Source organism: Oreochromis aureus, linkage group 3 (assembly GCF_013358895.1).
Source record: "Oreochromis aureus strain Israel breed Guangdong linkage group 3, ZZ_aureus, whole genome shotgun sequence".
Lineage (NCBI taxonomy): Eukaryota > Metazoa > Chordata > Actinopteri > Cichliformes > Cichlidae > Oreochromis > Oreochromis aureus.
Window position 1 is genome coordinate 34147607 of NC_052944.1, and position 27750 is coordinate 34175356.

The 27750-nt window shown below is 42.6% G+C and overlaps 1 protein-coding gene across 1 annotated transcript; it reads left to right on the forward strand.

Annotated features, from left to right (window-relative positions):
* The first annotated feature begins 8231 nt into the window (after positions 1-8231).
* LOC120433649 lies at positions 8232-25717 on the forward strand. The gene is made up of 7 exons (XM_039600296.1): positions 8232-8509; positions 8942-9030; positions 9189-9296; positions 19287-19578; positions 19661-19797; positions 19942-20236; positions 25540-25717. The coding sequence occupies exons 1-7, from the start codon at positions 8232-8234 to the stop codon at positions 25715-25717; spliced, it is 1377 nt and encodes a 458-aa protein (XP_039456230.1).
* Positions 25718-27750: the final 2033 nt, after the last annotated feature.

Here is a 27750-nt window from a genome sequence, read left to right on the forward strand (position 1 = left end):
AATCTCACATCTCAAAACTCGCTCTCTCTTTCTCTCTCTCTCTCTCTCGCCGTCACTCCTAAAACTTCCCCCTCTTCCTAATCATATCATTTTTGATTGATCAACATGGTACATTTTTCCACCAACACTAAAGGGCAGTTTTTTGTTTTGTTTTTTTAAATTTTTTGGTTATAAGCAGAGAGTGCTTGCTAGCGCTGTCCTTAGACATTAAGCGTGATGAAACTATTGAGGAAAGGACGCCGCCTATATATTGTTTATCATGACTCTGGTTTTACGTGGCCTATCAACACAATTTAAAAACTGGTATATATCACCTTGTTAGTTTGTCATCTTGAAGTGGTCATGTCATTGGCTTACCACGACTACTTTATTCTTCCTCAGTCAAACAGCAGCACTCATGTGATTGTTTTGTCCCCTTAGCTCCAGGTGTTGTGCCAGAAAGTGATCATCTGCCAAAAAGTGATTGCCACCCGCGGGAGCGCACAGCTGCTTAAAGTTGTAGCGCCCAGATTACTTACAGCTACTTCCGTGCAACTGATATAAGATGCCGTAAGCTGAACACAGCTTCAACCGTCTGTTTGTTGAAAAATAGTAACGCGACCTCACCGCATTTTCTTCTTAGTAATGGTAACGGCGTTGTAACGATAGAAATAGTAATTAATTACATTACTCGTTACTGAAAAAAGTAACGCCGTTACTTGTAACGCTGTTATTCTCTGTCTCCCTTGTCAGCTGTATCCCCTTGTCCAGTCCACGTCAATGTGTTATGTTTCCTGTTTTACTTTGTCTGTCTCCTGTCAGTGGGTCTAGTTTGGTTTCCCCTGGTCTTGTTGTGTTTGATTACTCCCAGGTGTGCTCTCCTCCTGTGTCCCATTCCCTTGTTATCCCTCAGTGTATTTTAGCCCTGTGTTTCTCTCAGTCAGTGTTGTGTCTTCCCCTCATGCTGTGTGTGTTTCCCTCTGTGGTCCATGGCCCTAGTTTCTTGTCTCCAGGTTTCTTAGTGTTTAGTATTAGTTTCTAATTTTGGTTTGTTTTTGCAAGTTTATTGTTTATGGAGTTTTTTCCTGCAACCGCAATAAAGCAGCCTCTTTGAGTTTACTCCTCTGGCTGAGTGTCCTGCATTTTGGGTGCTACATCCTGCCAGCCACAGCCGTTTCATGACACTTGATAGCAACAAGTCAGAACTTTGTTCTTTTTAATTCATTTTTTAGTAACATTATAATACAATAGCTACACATATAAAACTTTTTAAAGCTGAGAAAGACAAACTCCAATCATACCCCATGTCTTTATTTACATTTTGGTCTAGCATAATAATAATAACAATAATGTTTGAATATTAACATGAAATAATAATCAAATAGAATTGGTGAGATTAAAATGTGTTTTATGCCTTTCTTTAAAGACTAAAAGGAGATAATTTATTTATATGGCGCCAAATCACAACAACAGTTGCCTCAAGGCGCTTTATTTTGTAAGGTAGACCCTACAATAATACATACAGAGAAAAACCCCCAAATCATTTGACCCCCTATGAGCAAGCACTTTGGCAAAAAAACCCTTTAACAGGAAGAAACCTCCGCAGAACCAGGCTCAGGGAGGGGCGGGGCCATCTGCTGCGACCGGGTTGGGGTGAGAGAAGGAAGACAGGATAAAGACATGCTGTGGAAGAGAGACAGAGATTAATAACAGATATGATTCAATGCAGAGAGGTCTATTAACACATAGTGAGTGAGAAAGGTGACTGAAGAAGAAGTACTCAGTGCATCATGGAATCCCCATTGCAGCATAACTAAGGGAGGATTCAGGGTCACCTGATTCAGCCCTAACTATATGCTGTAGCAGAAAGGAAATGTGGTGGGAAAGAGCAAAAATGAGAATGATCTCAGAGTACAGGAAGGAGTGGAGATGTGCAAAATATCAGAGAGATTATGGAGACTTGAAAGTACAAAGCAGAATCTTAAAATCATCGCCATATTTTTTTGCTGGAGGACGGGGTCCATGAAGTCAGCTGCATTTTGAATCCACTGAAGTCTGTGTGGTGAGGCAGGAAGGATAGAATTACAATAATCAATATGAGATAAAACCAGAGCCTGTACTAGAATAGCATTACTGTTAGCTGTGAGGGAAGGGCAGCACTGCTATGTCTGTGTGGAGATGTAGAGTAACAGGAACTCTGATTGTTTCTATGTAATTTTACATGTATTTCTCTGGAAGGATGTAAAAGTAAAGAATGGAAAAGAAATAAAAGTAAAAACTGCAAAAATGTCCAAGCTGTTCTATTTTTAACTGACACAATTATTGTTACCGAACTCCATAATTGACCTTAGTGGGTGAAGAGGACTCTCCATTTACATGTACAAATTGGATGAATGCTGCACTAAGGTCTAGCAGGACAAGCACAGAGATGAGTCCACTGTCAGAGGCCATAAGATCATTTGTAACCTTCACTAAAGCTGTTTCTGTGCTGTGATGAGCTCTGAAACCTGACTGAAACTCTTCAAATAAGCCATTCCTCTGCAGATGATCTGTTAGCTGTTTGACAACTACTCTTTCAAGGATGTTTGATATGAAAGGAAGGTTGGAGATTGGCCTATAATTAGCTAAGACAGCTGGGTCTAGAGATTGCTTTTTAAGTAAAGGTTTAACTACAGCCAGCTTGAAGGCCTGTGGTACATAGCCGATTATTAGAGATAGGTTGATAATATTTAAGATTGAAGAATTAATTAATGGCAGGACTTCTTTGAGCAGTTTTGTAGGAATGGGGTCTAAAAGACACGTTGATGGTTTGGAGGAATTAATTATTGAAGTTAACTCAGAAAGATCAATTGGAGAAAAGGAGTCTAAATGAATATCAATGGTACTAAGAGTAGCTGTAGATAATATTACATCTGTGGGATGATTATTGGTAATTTTTCTCTAATGATTAAAATTTTATTTGTGAAGAAGTTCATGAAGTCATTACTAGTTAACGTTAAAGGGATTGTTGGCTCAGTAGAGCTCTGACTTTTGTCAGCCTGGCTACAGTGCTGAAGAGAAACCTGGGGTTGTTCTTATTTTCTTCAATCAGTGACGAATAGTAAGATGTTCTGGCTTTATGGAGGGCTTTCTTATAAAATCAGCAAACTATTTCTCCAGGCTAAATGATGATCCTCTAAATTTGTGACACGCCATTTCCTCTCCAGCTTACGAGTTATCTGCTTTAGGCTACGTGTTTGAGAATTATACCACGGAGTCAGGTACTTCTGATTTGAGGCCTTAGTTTTCACAGGAGCTACAGTATCCAGAGTCGTACGTAGTGAGGAGGTAAAATTATTAACAAGATAATCAACCTCTGTTGGAGTAGCATTCAGATAGCTGCTCTGCTCTGTGTTGGTACAGGGCATTGAAGATGATAACAGTGGGTGGATTATATTCTTAATCTCTACAGCGCTTTCAGAAAGACATCTACTTTGATAAAGTCTACTCTCCACTGCTGTGTAATCAATTACCATAAATGTAAATGTTATCAGGAAATGATCAGACAGCAGAGGCAGGGCTCGCAAAATCGCTAGCCCGACGTCCCGGGGCTAGCGATTTTTCCAGTCGGGCTACCAAAATCTATCTCAGCCCTGCCCGTCGGGCTATCATAGGAAGGAAAATATGTGTCAATGCTTTTGCATTCTTTTAAAATGTAGCTGAGTAATTATGTCATCGGCATCGATGAGCCACTGCCAATATGTGACATATTGAAATCGCGTTTGAATTTGTGCTTGTTTTTTGCTTTCACTTTGCGATCGCGCGAACTGTGTATAGAGAGCGGCAGCACTGATTGGTGAGTGACGATTAATTGCGCACCAATTCCTCTGACATCGTCTTATCACTCATTAGCTTACTATTCAAACGTGACAAGTGAAATCTCCCACAGCAAGTTTAAACGTGAGAGGTTGATTGCGCAGAGAATCGCTGACTGTTATGTAAGTACGTGTGTAAAAGCAGCAGGATTTACGCCGGTATTTTAGTTCTGCTGAGCCAAATAAGACAGGTCAGGGTGAAGAAGGGACAGCCAAATAAAAGCCGACCACAAAACGGAAAAGTTATGACAAATCAGACTATGAGGCAAGAAGAAAGCTCAGCTTTTTTGGTTTCATGGACAAAAGAATTTCTGTGGCTGGAATATGACAACGTAAATACAATAATGTTCTGCCGGGTGTGTCGTGAGTTTCCCTCGATATCTGAGTCGACAAGCGCCTTTGTTACTGGGACCAGTAATTTTAAGAAAGACCCCATCAGAACCCATGAGAAATGCATTATTGCTCAGTCTGCAGTATCTTTCCCAGAACAAACAGCAATTGCAAAAAACATACTAAAAATAAACCAAGCACAAGCAGAAGTCCTGAAAAATCTTTCAAAAGCGTACTATGTTGCAAAGAGTGAACTACCATTGTCAAAATTTAGCAGTCTTTGCAAACTTCAAAAAGCAAATGGCCTCGATCTTGGTTCCACTCACCCCTTACCCTTGACTTCAGTGGAAATTTCAGATTCAGGATCTGACACAGACTGATTCATGTTCTACACAGTTCTTACAAGTTCATAGAAATTTCTGTTCAATTAGAACCAAGTATTTGAGTTGATGACTGTGATTTTTATACAGTTGTTGTGATTTGTATTTTAACAACTTTCTGATTAATTTTTGTTTCTGTTACAATATTATACTTTAATGTATAATATTGTAAAGGAAACAAAACATTAAAAAATTGCTCTCTTTTTTTATTCGGGCTACTTAAATTTATTTTGGGCTACCAAAAACTGAAGAGGGCCTGCCCGAAGGGCTACCAGAGATTTTGAAATTTTGCGAGCCTTGAGAGGGTTTTCAGGAAACACTGTTAAATGTTCAGTTTCTATTTCATATGTTAAAACAAGATCTAGAGTGTAATTAAAGTGGTGGGTGGGTTCTTTTACATTTTGAGAGAAGCCAATTAAGTCTAATAACAGATTAAATGCCATGTTGAGGCTGTCATTTTTAGCATCTACATGGATGTTAAAATCACCCACAATAATTATTTTATCTGAGCTGAGCACTAAATCAGATAAAAAGTCTGAGAAATCAGAGAGAAACTCTGTGTAAGGCCCAGGTGGATGATAGATGGTAACAAGTAAGACTGGTTTCTGAGTTTTACAGCTGGGGTGGACAAGAGGACAAGCATCAGGCTTTCAAATGAATTAAAAGTCTGTCTTGGTCTTTGGTTGATTAATAGGCTGGTGTGAAAATTGCTGCCACACCGCCCCTCGGCCTGTGCTTCGAGGTTTCTGGTAGTTAGAATGACTCGGGGTGTTGATTCATTTAAACTAACATAATCATCCTGCTGCAACCAGGTTTCTGTAAGGCAGAGTAAATCGATTTTACCAAATTGACTCTGGATAGTCATATTTTGGGGGTTTAATAAATGTGTCCATTTTCCTAGAAATGAGAGCTGCTCCATCCAAAGTGGGATGGATGCCGCCTCCCTAACAAAACCAGGTTTCCTCCAGAAGGTTTGCCAATTATCTATGAAGCCCACATCGTTTATTCAGCAGCCTGTCTCCGCTGGAGGGTCCTAGAGATCCGTCCAGCCTGCAGTGCCACGACCTGCACCATCGCTTGCGGCTAATTGTACTTTAGTCCTGACCTCCTCCGGACTTTGACAAAATGTCAAATTTGGATTAATCAGCTCATCCGACAACAGGTTTTTTTTTTCCAGTAATTTCCATACCTCAGCCTTTTCTCTACCTTAAGAATCATTTCTTGACAGCCACCCTTTCACTGCCCATTGATGAGGCTTCAGTGATCAGCTGAAAAGCCAGATGTATCTCTCACATCCTGATCCTGGTGAATTCTCAATGATAACTGAATTATTGAAGGAAAATTAAAATAAGGGAGCAAATAAATTAAAGTTATATTGAAGATGGTTTTGTGTTTTGCTTGATGTTACATGAATGACTCAATAACAACAACTCTTTACTCAAATCTAGAGCCATTATAAGCAAATTTGATTTACACTATGGTTCATTTATTGATGTTAAATTTAATCGTCAGGGGTTGCATTAAGGAGTGGCCTCACTATTGGTCTTAAACCAAGGCTGTCAAATATAAGGCCCAGGGACCAGAGTCAGACCCACAATGACTCCAATCTGGCCCACTGGACAGGTTTGGACAATGTGAGTGAGGGCATTCATTTTGGACTTCTAACTGCAATTTCTTCTATTCTTTCTATGATTAAAGTTTCAGGGTTTTTTTTTTTTTACAATGTGTAACATAATAAAAAAAATACAAATGAAATAAAATTGTAATAAAATGGGACATTTTCTGTGAATTAAAACTCTTTTTCTCATATTAAGATATCTCAGAGTTCAAAGGTGCAGTTAAACTACTTTACGCTGACAGAGAGGTGAGTTTCACTGTTTCAGCCCACTTAAAATAGAAGTGAGCGCTACCTAAAATGACAGTCTGGCCTTAAACACTCCAATAGCGCCCCCTGGTGTTTTACTTGTGATGTTAATATTATGGAGAAGGAAACAATAACAAGGAGGACTGTACAGTGTACCATTTAATCAGCATCAGCTGCTTTATTCTCCTTGATATCATCTTGTAAATTTTAATTGTGTCAGTTAAAAATAGAACAGCTTGGACATTTTTGCAGTTTTTACTTTTATTTCTTTTCCATTCTTTACTTTTACATCTTTCCAGAGAAATACATGTAAAATTACATAGAAACAATCAGAGTTCCTGTTACTCTACATCTCCACACAGACATAGCAGTGCTGCCCTTCCCTCACAGCTAACAGTAATGCTATTCTAGTACAGGCTCTGGTTTTATCTCATATTGATTATTGTAATTCTATCCTTCCTGCCTCACCACACAGACTTCAGCGGATTCAAAATGCAGCTGCTCGTGTTTTTATTAGAACAGCTTTCAATGGACCCCCGTCCTCCAGCAGCTTCACTGGCTTCATGTAAAATACGGCGATGATTTTAAGATTCTGCTTTGTACTTTCAAGTCTCCATAATCTCTCTGATATTTTGCACATCTCCACTCCTTCCTGTACTCTGAAATCATTCTCATTTTTTGCTCTTTCCCACACCACATTTCCTTTCTGCTACAGCATATAGTTAGGGCTGAATCAGGTGACCCTGAATCCTCCCTTAGTTATGCTGCAATGGGGGATTCCCATGATGCACTGAGTACTTCTTCTTCAGTCACCTTTCTCACTCACTATGTGTTAATAGACCTCTCTGCATTGAATCATACCCGTTTCCAAAAGTTGAATCTGTTCATCTGGACGTAGCGTTTTGTGGGAGAAACGTTTCATCACTCATCCAAGTGACTTCTTCAGTCTCAGCTGACTGCAGGTTTCCCCAAACCTTATAAACAGTACATTTGCATAATGACTGAAACCAGCCCACTGAAGGAACAATGGGCTGTGATTAACCTGTTATTAATCTCTGTCTCTCTTCCACAGCATGTCTTTATCCCGTCTTCCTTCTCTCACCCCAACCGGTCGCAGCAGATGGCCCCGCCCCTCCCTGAGCCTGGTTCTGCCGGAGGTTTCTTCCTGTTAAAAGGGAGTTTTTTGCCAAAGTGTTTGCTCATAGGGGGTCAAATGATTGTTGAGTTTTTCTCTGTCTCTATTATTATAGGATATACTGTACAATATTAAGCGCCTTGAGGCGACTGTTGTTGTGATTTGGCGCTATATAAATAAAATTGAGTTGAATTGAATTGAACGGGCCCCTCGGACCCTCCAGCGGAGACAGACACAGAACCAGTAAGTACGAGGACCTCTGGCAGGCACAAAACAGAATCAGCAGGTTCAGGGACCTCTGGCAGTGTTGACGCTGGCTGGGGCTGAGCACCACATTGGCTTTGCTCAGGCAGCGGCAGCAGGGAGTATTCCTCAGCTGGCCTTTCAGCCTCCATGGCTCCAGAGTCAGCTGAAGGCTGAGACTTAATCCCTGGGGAAGCCCTGGAGAGAGTGACTAATCTAAGGGGCCCAGCTTTTGAGGGAACTTAACAGTTTTAACGGGTTTGTCGCTCTGCTTAGAATGAGTGTTAAAAATCAGTCCTTTACAGATGATGTTGCTACAGCTTCCTGTATGGGAAAAGCAGGTGAAGGTGGTGGTTGAGTCAAGACTGAACTGATGGCTGAGCTAATGTTTGAGCTGCAACCTGAGTAGGTAGGTGACTGAGCTGCAGACCATGGAACAGGTAACCATGCTAGGGACGGAGCAGGAGACTGAGCTGGACGAGACTGAGCTAATGGAGACTGAAGTAATGGTTGAGGTGAAAATGGAGCTTCAGGCCAGGCGGCTAACAGAGCTTCAGGCTGAAGTGGTGGTTGTGGTGAAAGCGAAGCAGGTGATTGAATGGCTGACTGAGCTACAGGCGGGGTGGCTGACTGAACAGGGGCCTGAGCTGAGGGCGACTGAACAGGAGTCTGAACTGACGGCAGGGCAGGTGGCTGAGCTGATAACAACAAGGGCAGCTGAGCTGTAGGCTGGTGACTGTGGTGGAAGTGGAATAGGTGGTGGTGTAGGTTCTCCTGAGTCTTCAGAACATGCACTAACCAGCTGGACAGGCTCAAGACTTACAAGACCAGAAGCGACTGACACAAAATTAACAGGCTCACCGTAAACAGATTCTACAGAAATAAATCCGAGCTTAGAAGGAGCAAAACAAATTGAGTCCTTAATTGAGCTTGCATTAGAATGCAAAACAGTCCCAGATGAAACAGTCTTAACAACTCCTGGCTCTGAAGGAACATGAGAAGCACAGTCTTTTTGAATTTTATAAGAGGGAAATAATTATTCTCAAAATGAACACTCCTTTTATTTTCACGAACAGGAGTAACACAAACTCATAAAGTTCATAGAGTTGGCGTTAGCGGCCTTGGGAAACAGTCTCTTTATCCCTTGACACAAAAGGTGGAAGAACGGAGTCTTTGTCACTCACCCCAGCTGGACATCCCTGAGGGAAGTTGGACTCCCATTGGAGCTGGGGCCGCCGATTGCACGTACGCTGCGTCCCTGTGGAAGAAGGAGCAGGGGTGCTTGAAGGTTACAAGTAAAAACTCCACTGTGGCTGCTCCTGCTGCGGTGTGAAAACGCTGGGAGAGCCGGGTGGCACAAAGATAATCCCCAACATTTTGTAAAACGCCTGTGCTCGCGTTAGATGGCTGCTCGCGGGCTCGTAGTAATCCTCCCGGTGCTGTCTTGCGCGCTTTCTACGAGACCAGGGCGCTGGCGTCTGAGGGAAGGGAATGGAAAAGTGGGCTGAAGGGTTGGTTGCAAGTTAGTGTTGGCAACATGGAGGGCCCCCAAAAGCTAGCCGGGTGCCATCGAAGCAGGGCTCTAGAGTGCCACCAATTTGGTCGCAAGTGCAACAAAATTTTTCAATGGTCTGACTAAAGAAAATCCTAGGTCGCACCGGTGCGATCAGCTGTTCAGTAAAAAAAAAAAGTCTCCGCAACTCTTAAACTGACACACATTATGCCTCTATCGCGAGACCTCTATGATTGGTAGTGACGTGTCGGTCGCGAACAAAGCAGCTCTTACGGTGCGTTCACACCGAACGCGATAGACGCGACCAATAAGCGCCAGACGCCCCTAGCTGCCCTAGTCGCGTGCACATTTGCACCTCGACGCGCAACCAACACGAATTGGTCGCTCTTCAGAACATGCAATTTTCACGTGCATGAAGCAGAAATGTGGGAGGAAGTAGTGCCAGACGGTATGTTTGCAAGATGGCAGCTGTCAATCTAGCGTTTGAAGAGAGAGTCTCCCTTCTCTATTTACTGTGGAGAGCAGAGCAGCAGCGTAAAGGACGTCCACGCCGTACCTGGGTCCATCAGGTCCTCCAGAAGCGTGAGCAGTTTGGTGAGTTTCACCACTTGCTCCAGGAGCTGCGTCTGGATGACGGCCGCATTATATGTCGTGATAAATGGGCTGCCCAAGTGTCCCCTCTCCCCACTGCCTTTCAGTGGCAGGCAGCAGCAAACAGGTCGTCAGAGGAGGCCGATGTGATGATTAAGTTTAACATTGTCTACAATATTGCCAATGAGTGCCAAAGCACTTTAAGCACAAGCAGTTTTTCAGTAACTTATCTTTCTTGTAGAACTGTGCTCCAAATAAAAAACTTTGTGTGACAAGATTGTTAGTTAATCATTTACAAATCAATATTGTCTGTATGGACAGAAATCCCCGCCCCCCCCCCCCCACCCGAAAAAAGTGCACATGTAAAACTGTGGTGTTAAGCGATGCGTTTGAAAAATTTGGGTGCCCCTAACTTTTGTGCTGGTGCGCCTAAGAAAAGAAGTTAGGCAACCGTGGCAAAAAGTTAGTCTAGAGCCCTGCATCGAAGGGCGAGCAACGCTCCCTCACTGAGTCTGTTGGTCCATTATTTGGTCGCGTCGTTCTGTTAAGGTCTGTGTGTGGGCAGGCAGAAAAGCACCCAATCGCAGACTCCAAAACGCAGAGACAAAAAAGTGAACTTAAACAACTTTATTGCTGTGCACAAACTGAACTGAACTGAACTGAACTGAACTGAACTGGGCTGGCTGGCTGGCTGGCAGGCTGGCTGGCAGGCTGGCAGGCTGGCAGGCAGGCAGGCAGGCAGGCAGAACACACAGCAAGGGAAGGCGGTGAGCAGACATTAACAACGCGACGCTGACACAGAGAAACACGGGCCTTAAATACACAGAGGGAGCAATCAGGGGATGACAGACAGGAGGGAAACAGCTGGGTCAAATCAGGGCTGAGGAGACAAGGGGAAGCAAAACCAGACACACTACACACAAGACAGGGACTTTCAAAGTAAAACAGGAAATACAGAACACAGGGAAGCCACATAACAAAAACATAACAAAACCTAAAACTAGACTCACTGAAAAAGTACAACACTTAAAAAGTCACCAACCCAGGACCATGACAGACAGCCTGCATCCTCACACCATTGTACACTATTCTCTCACCACCCTTTGTTCATCTCCAATCATTCTCACAATCTAAGGTCTCACATGCAAATGACAACAACACTGATACAACTGGCACGGCTGGCAGCCTTAACCCAATTTCTCTCGGGATGAATAAAGTGTGATCGATCAATCAATCAATGGAAAGGCCCTCTCCAGAATGTCAAATTATGCATTGCAAAGTGAAACAGCATTAGGTGGTCATTCATGGGAAATTGCTGTCAGTCATTTCCAGTCACGGTCATGGCTCCTGGTTCTGGTGCTGTTCACGAAGTCATAATTCCATCACTGACCTCTCTCTGTGCTGTCAGTTGGAGCTGGGCCAGCTCTCTTCATCCCTCAGTTTTCGTTTCAATGCAGCTGTAGGTTGAAAGGGCAGAGCACGTCGTAGACCCCTACAGTCTTCCTCAATGTCACCGTAGGGTCACTTTCCACCGTTTTGGATTTCACTGTTGTTCAAACTCTCCTCCTGACGATTTCTAGGAAGCCAAGTTGTACAACCATCTGCCTTAACTCCTCTCTGGGTTGTCAGCTGTGCTGGAAATGGTCCTTGCTTCTCACTGGTCCTCTTGAAGCCTTCTCTCCCAGTCTCAGTCTGCATCTTATGCCTGATCTCCTTCCGTCACACTCCACCTGTAATTTAAAAAATGAAAGCTGCCCGGAAAACCCTTTTTTGCTGCATGGTCCTTGCCATGTGTCAACTCAGAGAAGCACAAGAAAAATGTACATTGTCTCTTAAAAACATTCTAGGGCTTCTCCCCTGGAGTAGCTCCACTCCAGGCCTGTAACCCTGTGTTAAGGGAAAAAAACATTAGCCAGTGGTGTGTCCTGCTGTAAATCACACGATTAAATCACACGATTGACCCTCTGCTGCGGAAATAGTGATGTAGATGTTAGCACAGTGCATCTGTATGCATACTTTCTCACAGCGACCTTTGCATTGTAAGCAATACAAGGTCATGAATAACACACCGCTGGTAAATTCACACAGACACAGAAAGTGTCAATTAAAAGGTTCAGTTGGCATGGCCCAAAGGCTCTTGCAAACCTAGGATTTTGCTGTCACCTTTCTGCTCCTGTAAAAAAAACCCATACATATATACATCCACCCTTTTGTCACGTCTGGGTGGAGGTAGGTGCAATCTTGCGTACTGGTGTCAAGTCAGTGAAGCCAGTCAAGCTTTTGTCAGTCCAGTCAGTTCCCCATTTTTTTTATTGCTGAGAGTGGAATCTCTCGTGTCGCATTGAGTTTCTACTGCCAGCAATATGACGTAATTTCAAAAAAGAAAAAGAAGAATATAGACTGGATTACCTCGCTGAATCCTTTAAAACAGGGACTCGCTATCTGATTATGTCCCAAATAAGTGGCTTTCTCCAGAGTCCATTGTAATGTGGAGAAATTCAGTTTGTGATTGTTCCCGACAAAATGTTGTGTAGCGCTTTCAGTTCCAATCGTGCAGGCCTGCTCAAAGAAGAGAGATTACCAAACAAAACTCTGAGTGCACTGTGAAAGTGAAAAATAAAAAGATCAAGTTAAGTCATGAAGCATGCTCTTCATCTTAGGTGGGTAAATCAAAACTAAATGTCAGGTTCACCTTGGTATCAAAAGAAAATGCATCAGCCAGATTAATCCCAAAAACATTCATCCATCAGCCACACACACACCACACAGCCCTAATGTCCTATTAGATATTGAGTTTCTTCCCATGTAACCAGGTGTGTGCCATGGTAAAACCTCCCCCACACATCAGAAACAAGAAACTCAATGATCTATTAGTTTCACTCATTCAAACTCTCTCTCCAGCATTCTGTTTACCCCTGCTATAAATCAATCATCTTTCCTAATATAATACTAGTCCACTAGTTTACATATCACTTCTCATTCCACTAAGTGAACTGGACAAGATAGTAAAATGGAATCACGTGCTTAAGATGCTGTCTGGTCTTCATGAGCTTCATTGCGTGTGTGTGTCTGTTAGTAGGATTAATGCATTTTCTTGATTGTGTGTGTGATTTTGTGTACCTGTCCTATTTTGTGGTGTTCCAAAACACTTTCTCAATTTTCCACTTAAAGCAGTCGGTTTTTCCTCCCCTGGTTCCTTAACCCATTATGATTTCCCACACTAAACAACAGCATTCCTCCATGTGTCCTCCTCCTCCTTTCGCTGTGGTCTCCTCTCCCCCTTGCAGCAGTTAGTTGCAGTCACTTCTCTTCAGCTTTGTGTTGTGTATTACCACTGTCTCTTCCCATTGCCATTTCACTCCAAACGTGGCAAATGTCAAACTCAGACAGTCTTCTCAAAGGTCCGTTCACACACAGTGAAGTTGCAGCTTGTTGGAAATGCATCTCCATCCATCCAGTCATGATGATGGTGTTTTCTCCTTGCTGATGCCGTTTGCACATGCTGCTGCTGCTGGACCTATCACTGCTCAGGACACTGCTGTTGTCTCTTGACCTGCCATGTTGTTGCTTTTGGAACTGCGTTTCTCATCTTCAGGGAGAGGTTAATGTCCTTGGAGCTTGCTTTTCAGGATGAGGAACACATGGAAGTGAAGCTGCAAGACAATTCAGCCAAAACTCGGCCTGGGTGTTTCTTATGATGTTAACCTATAATTTTCTTCCGAGCGCCGCCAGTGGAGATTGATCCAGGTCTGTTTCCCCACCTGCAACTGACAGACTGAGACATTTTGATCATTCCAATCATTGCTTAAACAACACATCACCCCTCTTTGGTTTTGAATTATCCTTTCTTAAAAACCCAGAAAGTGAGATTGTAGTTGTTCTAGGCTGAAAAACACAAACCCCTTTAACTATTATTATTATATTTTCATCAACAACGCTCCTATTCTCTTTTGTGTCCACCTAGGGCAGTGGCCTTCTTCCCTTCTCGGCAGAAAAGTGCTAAAATACCATCACTCCGCGCACTGTAGTACGCAGAAACGGCTGCACCATAAATAAATAAGCATACAAATCGCAACCCTGTCTGTGTTGATCCTTGGGTCCTGTGCTACATTTGCGCTATCTACTCCACGTCATGTCACAGTTATCCCCCTTGAACTTTCCCACATTTTGTCACATTACAGCCACAAACATGAATCAATTTTATTGGAATTCCATGTGAAAGACCAATACAAAGTGGTGTACACGTGAGAAGTGGAATGAAAATCATACATGATTCCAAACATTTTTTTTTTACAAATAAATAACTGCAAAGTGGGGTGTGCGTAATTATTCAGCCCCCTGAGTGCAGTCAGTTGCCCATAGACATTGCCTGATGAGTGCTAGACACAAGACACTTCTTCAACTTCGAATCAGAGAGGAGAAACACACACTGCAGTTAGTTACTTGCAAGCAAGGGCAGTCACAGAGTACTCGCATAGAAGTGAGGGCTCTGAGACTCACACCGTGCCACTGCCATGGTCTTTATTTATACATCATTGGGTGTGTGTGTGTGTGTGTGTGTGTGTGTGTGTGTGTGTGCGGTCAGAGTGTGACCCCATAAAGACTTCCCTAAACCTGCTGGTCTGGAAGTCCAACAGTTCATCTAAACAAAAGGCACTTAGCTAAAAACAGACATAGATACGTTTATCCTATCATAAAACAATAAGAGAAGGTATGCCCTTTTCCCATGCTCCCAGGATGTGGGTGTGAATGCCAGAACACTCTGGAATGCACACAAAGCCTTTGCAGCCTACTAAAGATCACACATCCTATCACTACACAATCGATTATACACCTCTAAGCATATATGGAAACTTATATCATTAAAAGATTATACTGACTACTAAGTACAATTTTCCATTGACAACTAAATAGAGTGCACCTGTGTGTACTCTAATGTCAGTACAAATACAGCTGCTCTGTGACGGCCTCAGAGGTTGTCTAAGAGAATATTGGGAGCAACAACACCATGAAGTCCAAAGAACACACCAGACAGGTCAGGGATAAAGTTACTGAGAAATTTAAAGCAGGCTTAGGCTACAAAAAGATTTCCCAAGCCTTGAACATCCCACGGAGCACTGTTCAAGCCATCATTCAGAAATGGAAGGAGTATGGCACAACTGTAAACCTACCAAGACAAGGCCATCCACCTAAACTCACAGGCCGAACAAGGAGAGTGCTGATCAGAAATACAGCCAAGAGGCCCATGGTGACTCTGGACGAGCTGCAGAGATCTACAGCTCAGGTGGGGGAATCTGTCCATAGGACAACTATTAGCCGTGCACTGCACAAAGTTGGCCTTTATGGAAGAGTGGCAAGAAGAAAGCCATTGTTAACAGAAAACCATAAGAAGTCCCGTTTGCAGTTTGCCACAAGCCATGTGGGGGACACAGCAAACATGTGGAAGAAGGTGCTCTGGTCAGATGAGACCAAAATGGAACTTTTTGGCCAAAATGCAAAATGCCATGTGTGGCGGAAAACTAACACTGCACATCACTCTGAACACACCATCCCCACTGTCAAATATGGTGGTGGCAGCATCATGCTCTGGGGGTGCTTCTCTTCAGCAGGGACAGGGAAGCTGGTCAGAGTAGATGGGAAGATGGATGGAGCCAAATACAGGACAATCTTGGAAGAAAACCTCTTGGAGTCTGCAAAAGACTTGAGACTGGGGCGGAGGTTCACCTTCCAGCAGGACAACGACCCTAAACATAAAGCCAGGGCAACAATGGAATGGTTTAAAACAAAACATATCCATGTGTTAGAATGGCCCAGTCAAAGTCCAGATCTAAATCCAATCGAGAATCTGTGGCAAGATCTGAAAACTGCTGTTCACAAACGCTGTCCATCTAATCTGACTGAGCTGGAGCTGTTTTGCAAAGAAGAATGGGCAAGATTCAGTCTCTAGATGTGCAAAGCCGGTAGAGACATACCCTAAAAGACTGGCAGCTGTAATTGCAGCAAAAGGTGGTTCTACAAAGTATTGACTCAGGGGGCTGAATAATTACGCACACCCCACTTTTCAGTTAGTTATTTATTTGTAAAAAATGTTTGGAATCATGTATGATTTTTGTTCCACTTCTCACGTGTACACCACTTTGTATTGGTCTTTCACCTGGAATTTCAATAAAATTGATTCATGTTTGTGGCTGTAATGTGACAAAATGTGGCCACTGTAGGTGATGGAGCTGATCAAAGGAGCCCAGAGCAATATCATTCATTTTTATTCTACATTAATCACATTTCATTTTGCATGAGCAAACAGACTCGGAAAAAAAAAGGCAAAACTATACGCACTTAACATGTTTATTGAACATCTTGAACATTCATGTTAACAAAAAACTCTGTAAACATTTATCCACTCTCTCTCTGTCATGCTTGGGGAGGCACTTCCAAGTCCTTGAAACGAGGAAATAAAGCTATGTAAAGAGCGTGTTCTCAACAACATTAATAGGTCTGCAGTTTGTTGCATTTCACTTGGCAATCGTGTCAGTCAATATGTCCGAGGTAGACTTACTGAGCCCTAGATGCTCCGTGAGTGGTCTGTCACAAGCTGGGTGACGCGTTAGCCAAAGTCCTAGCAGCATCCCTGGCTAACGTATTCGTCGCGCCAATGTGATATTTTAAGCTGCAAGTGCTTCGGTGAAAAGAAAATTCCTTCTTGCACAATGTGATTGGTTCAGCTGCCCGTCACTACCAGATCTACTGCCCATTTGCGCATGTGCGAAGGTAACTACTTGAACAAACTACCCGAAATGCGTGGACAGAAACATTTCAGGGATTTTGAGTCATTCTGCCCTCCAGATGTGTTAATAGCATAAAGTTTCTTTATCACGTTAATCGTGATGACAGCTTAATCTATGTTTACATGTTCATTTTGACAGCACTACTTAATATATTGTTGTGCTTTTTACAACTACATGAATGGATTGATTTATTACTATTACTGAAGGTTACTCGCCATACCAATATCAACTAGGTTTTTAAATCTTATTTTAAAATGAGTAACAGTAGGGTGGACATTAGGTAAGGCGAAGTCGAAAACTAGCTTTACTTTGTTGTCTGGGTCAACTTTGCTAGTGAGAGACAGAGAGAGGCGTTGAAAGGCTGCTCCAATGAATTCATTGTTTTGGAGAAAAAACACGAACACAGTGTACAGTCGAGTCTTAATAGCTTACTTACATCTGGGCTCATCAGGCACTCTTTTTGGGCTGCAGTGGTTATTGTTATATTTACATGCTTCCATCTCCCGTTTCTGCTCGTTGACAACTCGTACTTTTCCAGTCTAACATATGAAACAGGAAAAGACCGTTGTGTAATCCCATTATTTCAACAAAGTAACACTATTTTGAATACCACCTTTTTAAACGGTAACTGTAACAGAATACAGTTAGTCATATTTTGTATTTTAAATACGTTGCCATCAACGGTACATGTATTCCATTACTCCCCAACACTGTCCATAATCAACCTAATTAACCTGACTGAAACTGCTTCAGGTAATTGCTTTAAAAATATTGAAGTTATGACATGATCAGATGAGTGTGAAACACAGAGAGAAGACACAAAAGATAGGTGAACTGTACATAAACGACTGAGCGAACAGGGCACACAAACATGAGGACAAGACGATGTAACCAGAAGCAGAAACAAGGGGCTTAAATAGACAGGATAACGGAAGGATAGGAAACAGGTGGGAAGACGGTTGGACTAAATCTAACTAATGAAGCAGAGGAATTAAAACTAAACATAATGCACACAGGAAATAAGACTATCACAATAAAACAGGAAAAGACACGGAAAAACTAAACAATGACAAAAAGTCTAAAGTCAGAACACTGGGTCAACAATCCAGGTACCATGACAAACTGATTCAACAGTTATTAAAGTTGTTGTTCTTAATGACACTTGTCATACAGGCTAGCCCTGAAAACACATATTGGTGTGTTCCCATGCAATTTTTTCTTTTAGAAAAGTGCAAAGGAATTTGTTTGGAAAATGCAAATATCCACTTGGGTGTCTTGTCGTTTATGCAAACACTCACTAGTGCTGCTGGAATGTTCCGACTAAACAAATTAGTACAGTATGGAGACAGGGGGTTTCTTTAAATCACCCTGCAGTGTTTGTGTGTTTGTATTAGAAGTACTCTGAAGAAACTACAGAGGAAGTAAGCCGATCTACAACTCAGCAGGGATATACCAGTAATTAGTGTCATTTCTTTAATGTCATACTTGATGTGAGAACTTTTTACTAGACAATAGTGGAATGGATTATATTTGGATCTTCACTGGTAAGCCTAATTGCCTTTAACTAAATGTGTTACTTAACTAATAAATAATCAGTACCAGATATTTTGAACTTTTTCATCTTTAAAACAAAACCCAGACCAAATACCACAGCTATGTTGTGGTACAATTAAACAATTAAAATATTTCCTCCTCCTTTAATCATATCCTGGCTTACACAGAGAAAATGAGGAAACACACACTGGACTTTGTATTAAATTATTAGAAGCAGTGATGAGGGAAGAGCTGACTCATGCTCATGCAGATCAGTCAGTCAACAAAAACAACAGTGAGATAAATAACACTAAAAGACTCGCTCAGCAGAGACATTGAGGAACATTCACTTCTTTTAACTCTTCCCTCCTCGAGCACCTTTCTATGTAATTCCGAAACTACAGTTTAATTAGATATAAATGATATTTTATGTTCATTTCACCATCTATATGATTTTTAGAATCACTGCATATGTTTACAGGAACTTTCTTCATGATGACAACTGGAGCATTTCCAGGTAAAGATTTTTTTTCTCCTCTTTTGAAAACAATCTTTTTTGTTTAAATAATAGTTACTCATTTTTATCATTACAAAACCTCCATTACCTAGCACTGAATCAAAACGCTATCCCATCTTCAGTCAGTGTTAATTTGTGATTTGGGGAAAGGCAAAAGTAATTTGACTGCTTGCTTTAAATACCCAAAACAGGATGTATACCTGGGTGTGTAATATACTGGAATTCTTCCTGACCTTTACGCTTAACATGCTCTGTTCCATGCTGCTCATTTACCATGTTACAATCCCACTGCTGGAATGTAGACCTGGACATAGTGTATTGGTGCTCCAGTGATAACCAATAGAGTGGAATTGAAAAATGTATGGCGCTGAAATCTGGATCAGAAATGTAAAAAAAAAAAAATAAGCGACCCTGATACAGATCCATATAATATAATCAATAATAATGGTATGGGGTCATCTCTCACATTTGCGGTACACAAATAAATGAATGAATCTTGAACAACCCCAAGCCCCCAGTGCAATCTATGAATTGACTAATTATGTCTGTTTTTCCCATCGAGGGCATCTTCTTCCTAACCTGGCACTGAAGAAGACAGCTGTGCAGTCTTCAAACGGAGACAACATCGGTTTTGCTTTCAAGGCCGTCGATGGCAACAGAGACGAGAACTATCAGAAAGGGTCCTGCACACTTACTTTATCACAGTCTGATCCGTGGTGGAGGGTAGACCTGGCAAGAGTGTATACAGTTGGTGCTGTTGTGATAACCAATAGAGCAGGATTTGAAAACAGGTTGGATGGTGCAGAAATCTGGATTGGAAAGTCAACAAACTTCAGTGACCCTGAGCGTGAGAGGTGAAACAGCTTGATACAGACTAACATAATAAATTTGCAGTCAGTCATAGTTCCTTCAATTTCTTTTCTTGTTCATACACAGGTGTGCCGTCATCTCTCACATCCCCAGTGGGGAGACGTTCTACTTTCCATGTAGCTCTATTGAGGGACGCTATGTCACTGTGTTTCTCCCAGGAAGTGGGAAGGTCCTAAATCTCTGCGAGGTTGAAGTGTACTACGGTAATCACATTTTTATTCTGATGCTGATACAGAAGTCTGATAGTTCACAGACTCCCCGGACTTGTTGACAGCCAAATGCGATCTTTAAAATCACCACACAGTGCACCTTCTGCAGAAACTGACTCATAATGTTTTTCCTTCAAGGATACCCATTACCCAATGTGGCACTCAAAGGAGAAGCTACCCAGTCATCTACACTCTCTTTTGCCACTGCGTCCAAAGCCATCGATGGCAGACGGATCTCGTTCTATAGCGATGGGTTCTGTAGTCACACGGCTGAAGACGAGACCGACCCCTGGTGGAGGGTGGACCTGCAGCGAAGCTTTACAGTCACTGCTGTAAAAGTCACCAACAGAGGAGACTGCTGTGCTGAAAGACTGGATGGAGCTGAGATCAGAATAGGAAACTCACTGGAGAACAATGGAAACAATAATCCCAGGTGATGATGAGAAGTTAGTTAATTTTAGAATATTTAGAAGAGCAATATAAGTTTAATAAGTTTAAAAGATATATACTATGTGCAGCATGACAACTAGCATACTGAGGGCTAATAATATTTTAAACCCCTGTTGAAATGAACAGTCTCCAGTTTATGGTAGTTTCATTTTAATGGCAGGGGACAAAATATCAATAAAAAACCTATAATATAAAAGTTATAAATTCGTTTGGTATTTGATCCCCTACAAACCAGTCAGATTTCTGGCTTTCATAGACTGACTCAGTTCCTATTAGCCACAAATTAGTCGATCAGTTACAGATAAAACTGATCTTAGTTGAGTATAAAGCACACCTGTCCAGAAAATCAATTTCGTCCAGTCCAACCTCTCCACCACAGTGGGCAAGAGCAAAGAGCTTTTAAAGGGACAAGACTGCAAAAGGCTGGAAAGAGCTAGAGCATCAGCAATAGGCTTGTCGAGAACACCAGACATACGGCCAAATCAACAAACTAGTAATTGTCCTAGCCAGTCTCCAGATAGAAAATCTGTGGAAGGAGCTAAGGCTTTGAGTTGATGGAAACCTAAACCTAAGAAACCTAAAAATCAACTCCTGACATGCTAAAGTTCCTCTTTAGCAGGAACTTAAGGAAAATTGAAACCACCCTGACCTCTGCCGTTTACGCTTCACTGCTGATCGCTTGTAGATGACACAGTCTCGCTCTGCAAACCACCTTGTTGGGCTAGAGCTTGGCACGCTCTCATTGAAGCTCTCATTGAAGGAGGACACTTTTTCACCTCTCACTCTTACTTTGTGTCCCAACATAGCTGTAGGTGATAAGGACAGAGCACATCCTACACCCTTGTTGTCTTCCTCAGTGTTAGTGTAGAGATCTTTTTACTTGGGTAATCACTGTGATTCTGGAAATAACCCAAAGAACAGATGTCAGGGAATGGAATGTCGTCATGGCAACAGATGAAGATACTGGATATCCTAAAGGCTGCTTCAAAACCCACATCAAGGCTGGCGCCAGCCTTGATGTGGGTTTGGAGCAGCTGCTGCTGCTCTCCTCTCTCTGTGCAGTTAGTCTGTGTGATGAGGGATGGGTCCTGCACACCCTCCTGGTTCTGTGGAGAATGCACCTTATCCTCAAACTGAGGTGCTCTCATTTCTCTTGAGAGGGTTTGCATCCGTCATGCGATGGAGCCACTACAGCGGGGCATAATCCGAACAGAGGGTGATAACGAAAGGAGTGGACCACCCACTGTATCGCGAGGCACTCTCTCTTTTTCTGACACAACTGGGCCGCTGGCCCAACTTATCTGCTGGGACAAAACTGCCCCCAGCCCCCTATTCCAGGTGCTGGTGTGCAGAAAAGGGAGGGAAAAATTAGGCATGTGCAGCAGAGATTCCCCACAGAGAGCCTTTTTTACCTGCCGTCTGGCACTAGTCTATCCACTGGATGAGATCTGAAGCATCTTTTGAGTGAGGTTGGTCAGGGGGCTTGTCAGGTCTGTGAAATTTGGAACAAACCAGTGGTAGTACCCAGCCAGCCCCAAGAACTGCCTTACATCCTTCTTTGTTTTGGGAGGTGGGCAGGATGCAATTGCTGTTGTTTTGTCTACCTGTGGATGCACCTGCCCGCCTCCCAAATGGTACCCTAGATACTGTACCCCCCTCCGTCCAAATGCACACTTCTTTGGGTTGGCTGCCTCAGAGAATCTATGACCGCAGTCACCCATATGCTTCGCCCAGGTGTTACTGTCAATGAAAACGTCATGCAGGTGGGTTGCAGTATATGCAGCATGTGAATGCAGCACCCAGTCCTTGTAGGGCTGGAAAGTGGTGTGGGCTCTGAACAAGCCAAACGAAAGTGTGCCAAAATCGTACAACCCACATGGAGTGGAGAAGGCTGTTTTTTCCTTACACTCTGCAGACAAAGTAATCTGGATTTCATTCTTCACTGGGCTTGGACCTTCCTCCCAGTTTTCTTTAACCAGGCCTCATATAGAAAACTATTCCACGCGTATATAAAACAGATCCACGGCTCCGAACCGTACTAAAGGGACCTCTGGCTAATATGTCGGGTTCCATGTCGGGCTCGTATCCGAAAACTAGCTTTAGGCTACGTCCACACTAATGCGTTTTCGTTAGAAAACGCATCATTTTCTCTCCGTTTTGGCTTCCCGTCCACACTGAGACGGGGTTTTCCCCAAGGAAAAACGCAGCGTTTTTAAAACGCTCTCGAAAATGAATACATTTGAAGACGGTGCTTATGCGTTGCATTTTAGTCATGTGATCAATTAAACAAAAATAGCGGAGGGCATTATACAGCAGCTGTTATTTTTGCTCTCAATTTTGACAGCCCTATTAAAGATTAATATCAGTTTGTACATGCTCCAGATAGCTTTTCTTCAAATTCTTTAATTCTCACTCGCTTTTGGAACTTTTGTGTTACTCGCAGCAACAACTCCACCTCATTGTTAGTTGATTTAGAAAACTTTTCCTCGACATTTTGCCGCGACGTTTCAAAGAGCCGGAAAGTAAATAAACGGCTGACAGAAATGAGGCAGGTCGAATCGTCTTGCACTTCACACATGCGCAGGACTGGAACGTGAGCGTTTTTGGCCGTTTCTTCAAGTCAAAGACAGTTGCATATAATTAAATTTTTGCTTGATGCATAAAATCAAAAGATTAAAACTAATAAAACTAATAAAACAAGTGTTATACAAGTTTTATGGATAATGCAGAAAAAATAGAATTGGGCTGAAAGATCTATTGCTTTATTACAAATTCAGGTTGTGCATCATGTTTTTAAAAAGTAACTAAGCAACTAAGTAATAAAGTAACTCATTACTTTTGAAAATAAGTAATCAATAAAGTAACTGGACTACTTTTTTAGAGAAGTTATCATTAATTAGTAACTAATTACTTTTTTCAAGTAACTTGACCAACACTCATCACAATTCACTCAGTAGAGCAGGGGTGGGCAACTCCAGGCCTCGAGAGCCAGTGTCCTGCAGGTTTTAGATGTTTCCTTGATCCAACACAGCTGATTTAAATGGCCAAATGACCTCCTCAACATGTGCTGAAGTTCTCCAGAGGCCTGATAATGAAATAATCATTTGATTCAGGTGTGTTGACCCAGGGTTATAGCTAAATCCTGCAGGACACCGGCCCTCGAGGCCTGGAGTTGCCCACCCCTGCAGCAGAGCCTGTCTTTCATCAATATGAACTGCAGGTAGGTCCATGCAGCTTCAGGGTGCACAAAGTGACCATCAGTTTCTATCACTTGGTCAAAGGCTGAGCATAGGCCGTCATCACGAGACTGCTCTAGTGGAAAATCTTCTACTGACCAAATCACCGGAGCCGGCCGCGCCTCCTGAGAAGGCCCTGCCATCTGCTCCTCCCCAGAGGGGTCAGAAAACCTGGTGCCACAGCTGAGTGCAGAGCAAACACTACATGCTATGAAAGGTTGTGAGCGCATCCCCACACACTGTCCTTTCTCAGGTGTCCTGGTTGCCTGGACTCCTGCTTCAGTGTTTGTGCAGCCCTCTGTGGGCCGGGTGTCACCTTCAGGACAAGGGGAGGCAGATCAGAAAAAAAAAGGTTAGTGGGCAACAGCGGCAACTGGAAAGCCTTCAAGAACACCTCGGTTTAGAGTTAGGGTTAGGGGATTGTCACTGACAACAGAAGAGGGGCGGAGCCGCAGTGACCAGCCTCTCCAACACCTGCGTCTGGTGTTTGGCCTGGTCCTGTAATCTGTTCAATTGCTGTCTCTGTGCCAATGCCTCCTCCCTGTGCATAGCTGCCATCTCCGCTAGCAACTGCATGGGCAATTGTACTGGCTGGGGAGGTAGTGCAGGCTGCAGGTCCGACATGATGGCACTGGTTTCTGCACCACTTTGTTATCGCAGTCACTACTCTGGACACTTTGGTGTGATTTGAGATGGTCTTTACGACGAACAGAGGATTTGTCTTGCGCCATTGTACAGTCCATGGCTGGAAAGCTTACCAGCTTACATCACATCCCTCTCTCCAGGTCCCGACATCACTGAAAAGAGTGAGCGAATCATTACAAATTGAGGTGCAGCTGCCCTGCCAACCTCCCTGGCACTGCACCTCAAGCCTGCTACCCCTCCTGTGTAATGCAGCCACAGACCAAACCTCTGCCACAACAACAGCATTTAATCTGTTATTAGACTCAATTGCCTTCTTTCAAAATGTAAAAGAGCACTACCCACCACTTTAACCATGGTTTCTAGCATAGAGCATAGAAACTGAACATTTAACAGTATTTCCTGAAAATTCTTTTGGGCTTATCAATTCCTAATAACGTTGTAACTAAATTTAAGTATATTTGACTCACTGTTGTCTTCTTTAACGCCTTGTGCCAACACAAAGCAGAGCAGCTGCTACTTATGCTACTCCAACAGAGGTCGATTATCTTGTTAATAACTTTTTTTTCTTCACTACGTATGACCCTGGATACTGTAGCGCCTCTGAAAAAGAGAGCCTCAAATCACAAGGACTTGACTCCCTGGTATAACTCTCAAATGCGCACCTTAAAGCACATAACTCGTAAGCTGGACAGGAGGCATTCTCTCACACACACACTCACTCATACACTGTAAGAAGATTGTTGATTTTTGTATCTGTGTTTTTCTAATTTTTGTGTTCTAGGTGCTGAATGTTTGTTTTGGGTTTTTTTGTGTCTCACAGGTGCAACAGTTGGCAATAAATAATGCATTTCTATTTGTTTCTATCCCCCCATTTCTACCCATTTCTATTTCTATCCTCTTTTTTTCTCGAACTGCCTGTCTTGCCTTAGACATTGTCATACTGGTCCACAAATAATGTAATATCTGAAATAATACAAAAAGAAACGAATAAATAAACAAATGAAAGATTCTCATGAACAAGAGGAACACATAGAAAATAGCATTATATTAGAAAATTCCGTTACGTATAAATATGCTTCACTTTGTGTTTTATTCAGTTTATCTTTCTTCAATTAGATTTGATTATTTTCACATTTAAACTTACTCCATTTAATCCAGTTATATAGAAATACTTCTGTTTACTTTTTTGCTTTAAAATTCTGTTTTTTTCCATCACAATTTTCTCAATACAACTTCTTAGACTTGCTTCAGGATCAAATACCTAATTCACTGATAACTTCTTAGATACAGTTTTGAAAACTTATAAGAACCCAGTGATGTTCCTTTTGGCCGTCTATGTTACATTTCTTTTAACACGAGGCCCACAATACTAACACAATACTGCCCCCACACTCTCTGCTGTCAGGTGTGCTTCCATCTCACATATCAATGCGGGTAAAACCTACACATTCCAGTGTGATGGAGGCAGCATGGAGGGTCGCTTTGTGAACGTGTTTCTTCCTGGACAGAAGAAGACTCTCACTTTGTGTGAAGTGGAGGTGTATGCTGCCCCAGCAGGTAGAGCTTTAAGTGACTGGATCTGATCTACTGAAAGACACTTCCCAAATACTGATTCATACTTGTTCTTTTTAACACTTTAGTGGAGCTGCTTTCAAATGTGGCCTTAAAAAAGCCAACAGTACAGTCATCGACTTCGTCACCACATCTCTCTTCAAAAGCTGTTGATGGGTACAAAAATGGAAGCTTCTATGGTGCAGGCTTTTCCCACACTTTAGAAGAAACAAATCCCTGGTGGAGAGTAGACTTGCTAGCTGTCTATAAAGTCAGTGCTGTCACCATCATCAACAGACAAGACTGTTGCTCTGAAAGGATTCTTGGGGTAGAGATTCGGATCGGGGACTCACTGGATCAAAATGGAAATCAAAACCCGAGGTGAGACGTGATTTCTGACAACCGGAACATTTCTCCATAATTGTTTGTTCATTTTTTTCTCCCATTTAAACAACACATTGTTTGAATAGATATTAGTTTTTTTTCCCTTTAGTAAGTAAAACTGACAAATTTCTCTTTGATGTTTCTACAACTCCATCAGGTGTGGCATTATTGAATCATTAGCAGGTACACCAACATACACATTCCATTGTAATGAAATGGAAGGTCGCTACATCAATGTGTTCATACCAGCACCTCTGAGAGTTCTGACGCTGTGTGAAGTGGAGGTGTTTGCTCCTCTGCCTGGTATAGCTGTTCTTTCTAGTGGTATATGTGGAAGCTGCTTGTTTTTTTTTGTTTTTTTTATATGATTTCTCATATTTGAGAAATTGAACTGACTTTCTAGCTTTCAGTGTTCGTGTTTTTTTTATTTGATTTTTGGAGCTGATGGCAACATTACAGTTTAACCTGTTAAACTACAATAAAAACAAACAGTCATGGATGAAACAAACAGAAACCTAACAAACTTTGCTCTCCAGCACCAGAAGCTGTTACTCCTTCACCGACTCCTCCACCAACTCCTCCTGCTCCTCCCACTGTGAGTGTGCAGCTGGGTGGCAGGAACGTGACGGTGGTGGGAGAGAGGCTCTGCTGGTCTGATGCTCTGATGTACTGTAGACGTTATTACTGGGACCTGCTCAGCCTTCGCAGCCAACAGGAGCAAAGCGAGTTGGAGCAGCTGCTGGGCCTCATTCCTTTCTCCCTCACAGACCACGTCTGGCTGGGACTGCGCAGGTACTTATACAGAAGATACTTCTAACAGCTCAATGAATGAACAGGGAGGACACAGAGTCATCCAGGATTCAAAAGGTCATAGTTCAAGTTTTCTTATGCAAATTAAGAACGTGTGTGTGTGTTAATGAGATCGGAATAACATTTAGACAGGAGAAGTGGAGTCGGATGGTAACAAAGAGAGCGAAGATTGTCAGAACTCCAGTCTCACCTACGGTTTTGATTTCCACTTTTACACAGACAGAAGGCATTACATTACAGACATCAAGGATAGTTGTTAGCACCAAGGAATCCACAGGTAAATGGGAAGCATGAAGAGGCCGCTAGGACAGCTGCAACCATGCAAAACATTCAGACAGTAAGGCGAGTCACAAGAAGTCTGCTGAATGGGAAGAATAAGATTTGGGCAATCAACTCCTGTGCTTTAAGGGTCTTCAAATACCCTGCTGGGATAATAAGCAGGCCAAAAGAGGAGGTAGAAGCTACTTACATCAAGACAAGGAGCTCATTACCAGGAATGAAGTGTTCATCTTAGTCCAGCACCCTGAGACGCCGAGGACTAGTGAGTGTCAGAACCACTCTCCAGGATGAGACAACAAACATCCATGAGTACATCAGGAAGATGTCCACAACTGATCGTGCAAGTGAACACTTCAGTCTGCAGAAACCTGAGAAAGAAGAGGAGAAAGAAGAGGAACCATATTGGAAGGAAAGACCACTGTACAGTATGTATGTAGTATGTTGTGATAGAAGTAGCTATCCCAAGTGATACCAGGAAGAAGGATCATGGGAAGCTGGAGAAGTACCATGGACTGAGAGAGGAGCTAGAGAAGATGTGAAGGGTAAAGACAACAGTGGTCCTCATGGTAACTCAGTTCTTGATGGACCAACA

What these genes read in the sequence shown, in the direction of transcription:
- LOC120433649 (XM_039600296.1), top strand. Translation starts at nt 8,232, where the DNA reads ATGCTAGGGACGGAGCAGGAGACTGAGCTGGACGAGACTGAGCTAATG. An exon ending in AGTGACCCTGAGCGTGAGAG is followed by an intron (nt 19,579 to 19,660) that starts GTGAAACAGCTT and finishes GTTCATACACAG; the next exon opens with GTGTGCCGTCATCTCTCACA. An exon ending in AATGGAAACAATAATCCCAG is followed by an intron (nt 20,237 to 25,539) that starts GTGATGATGAGA and finishes CTCTGCTGTCAG; the next exon opens with GTGTGCTTCCATCTCACATA.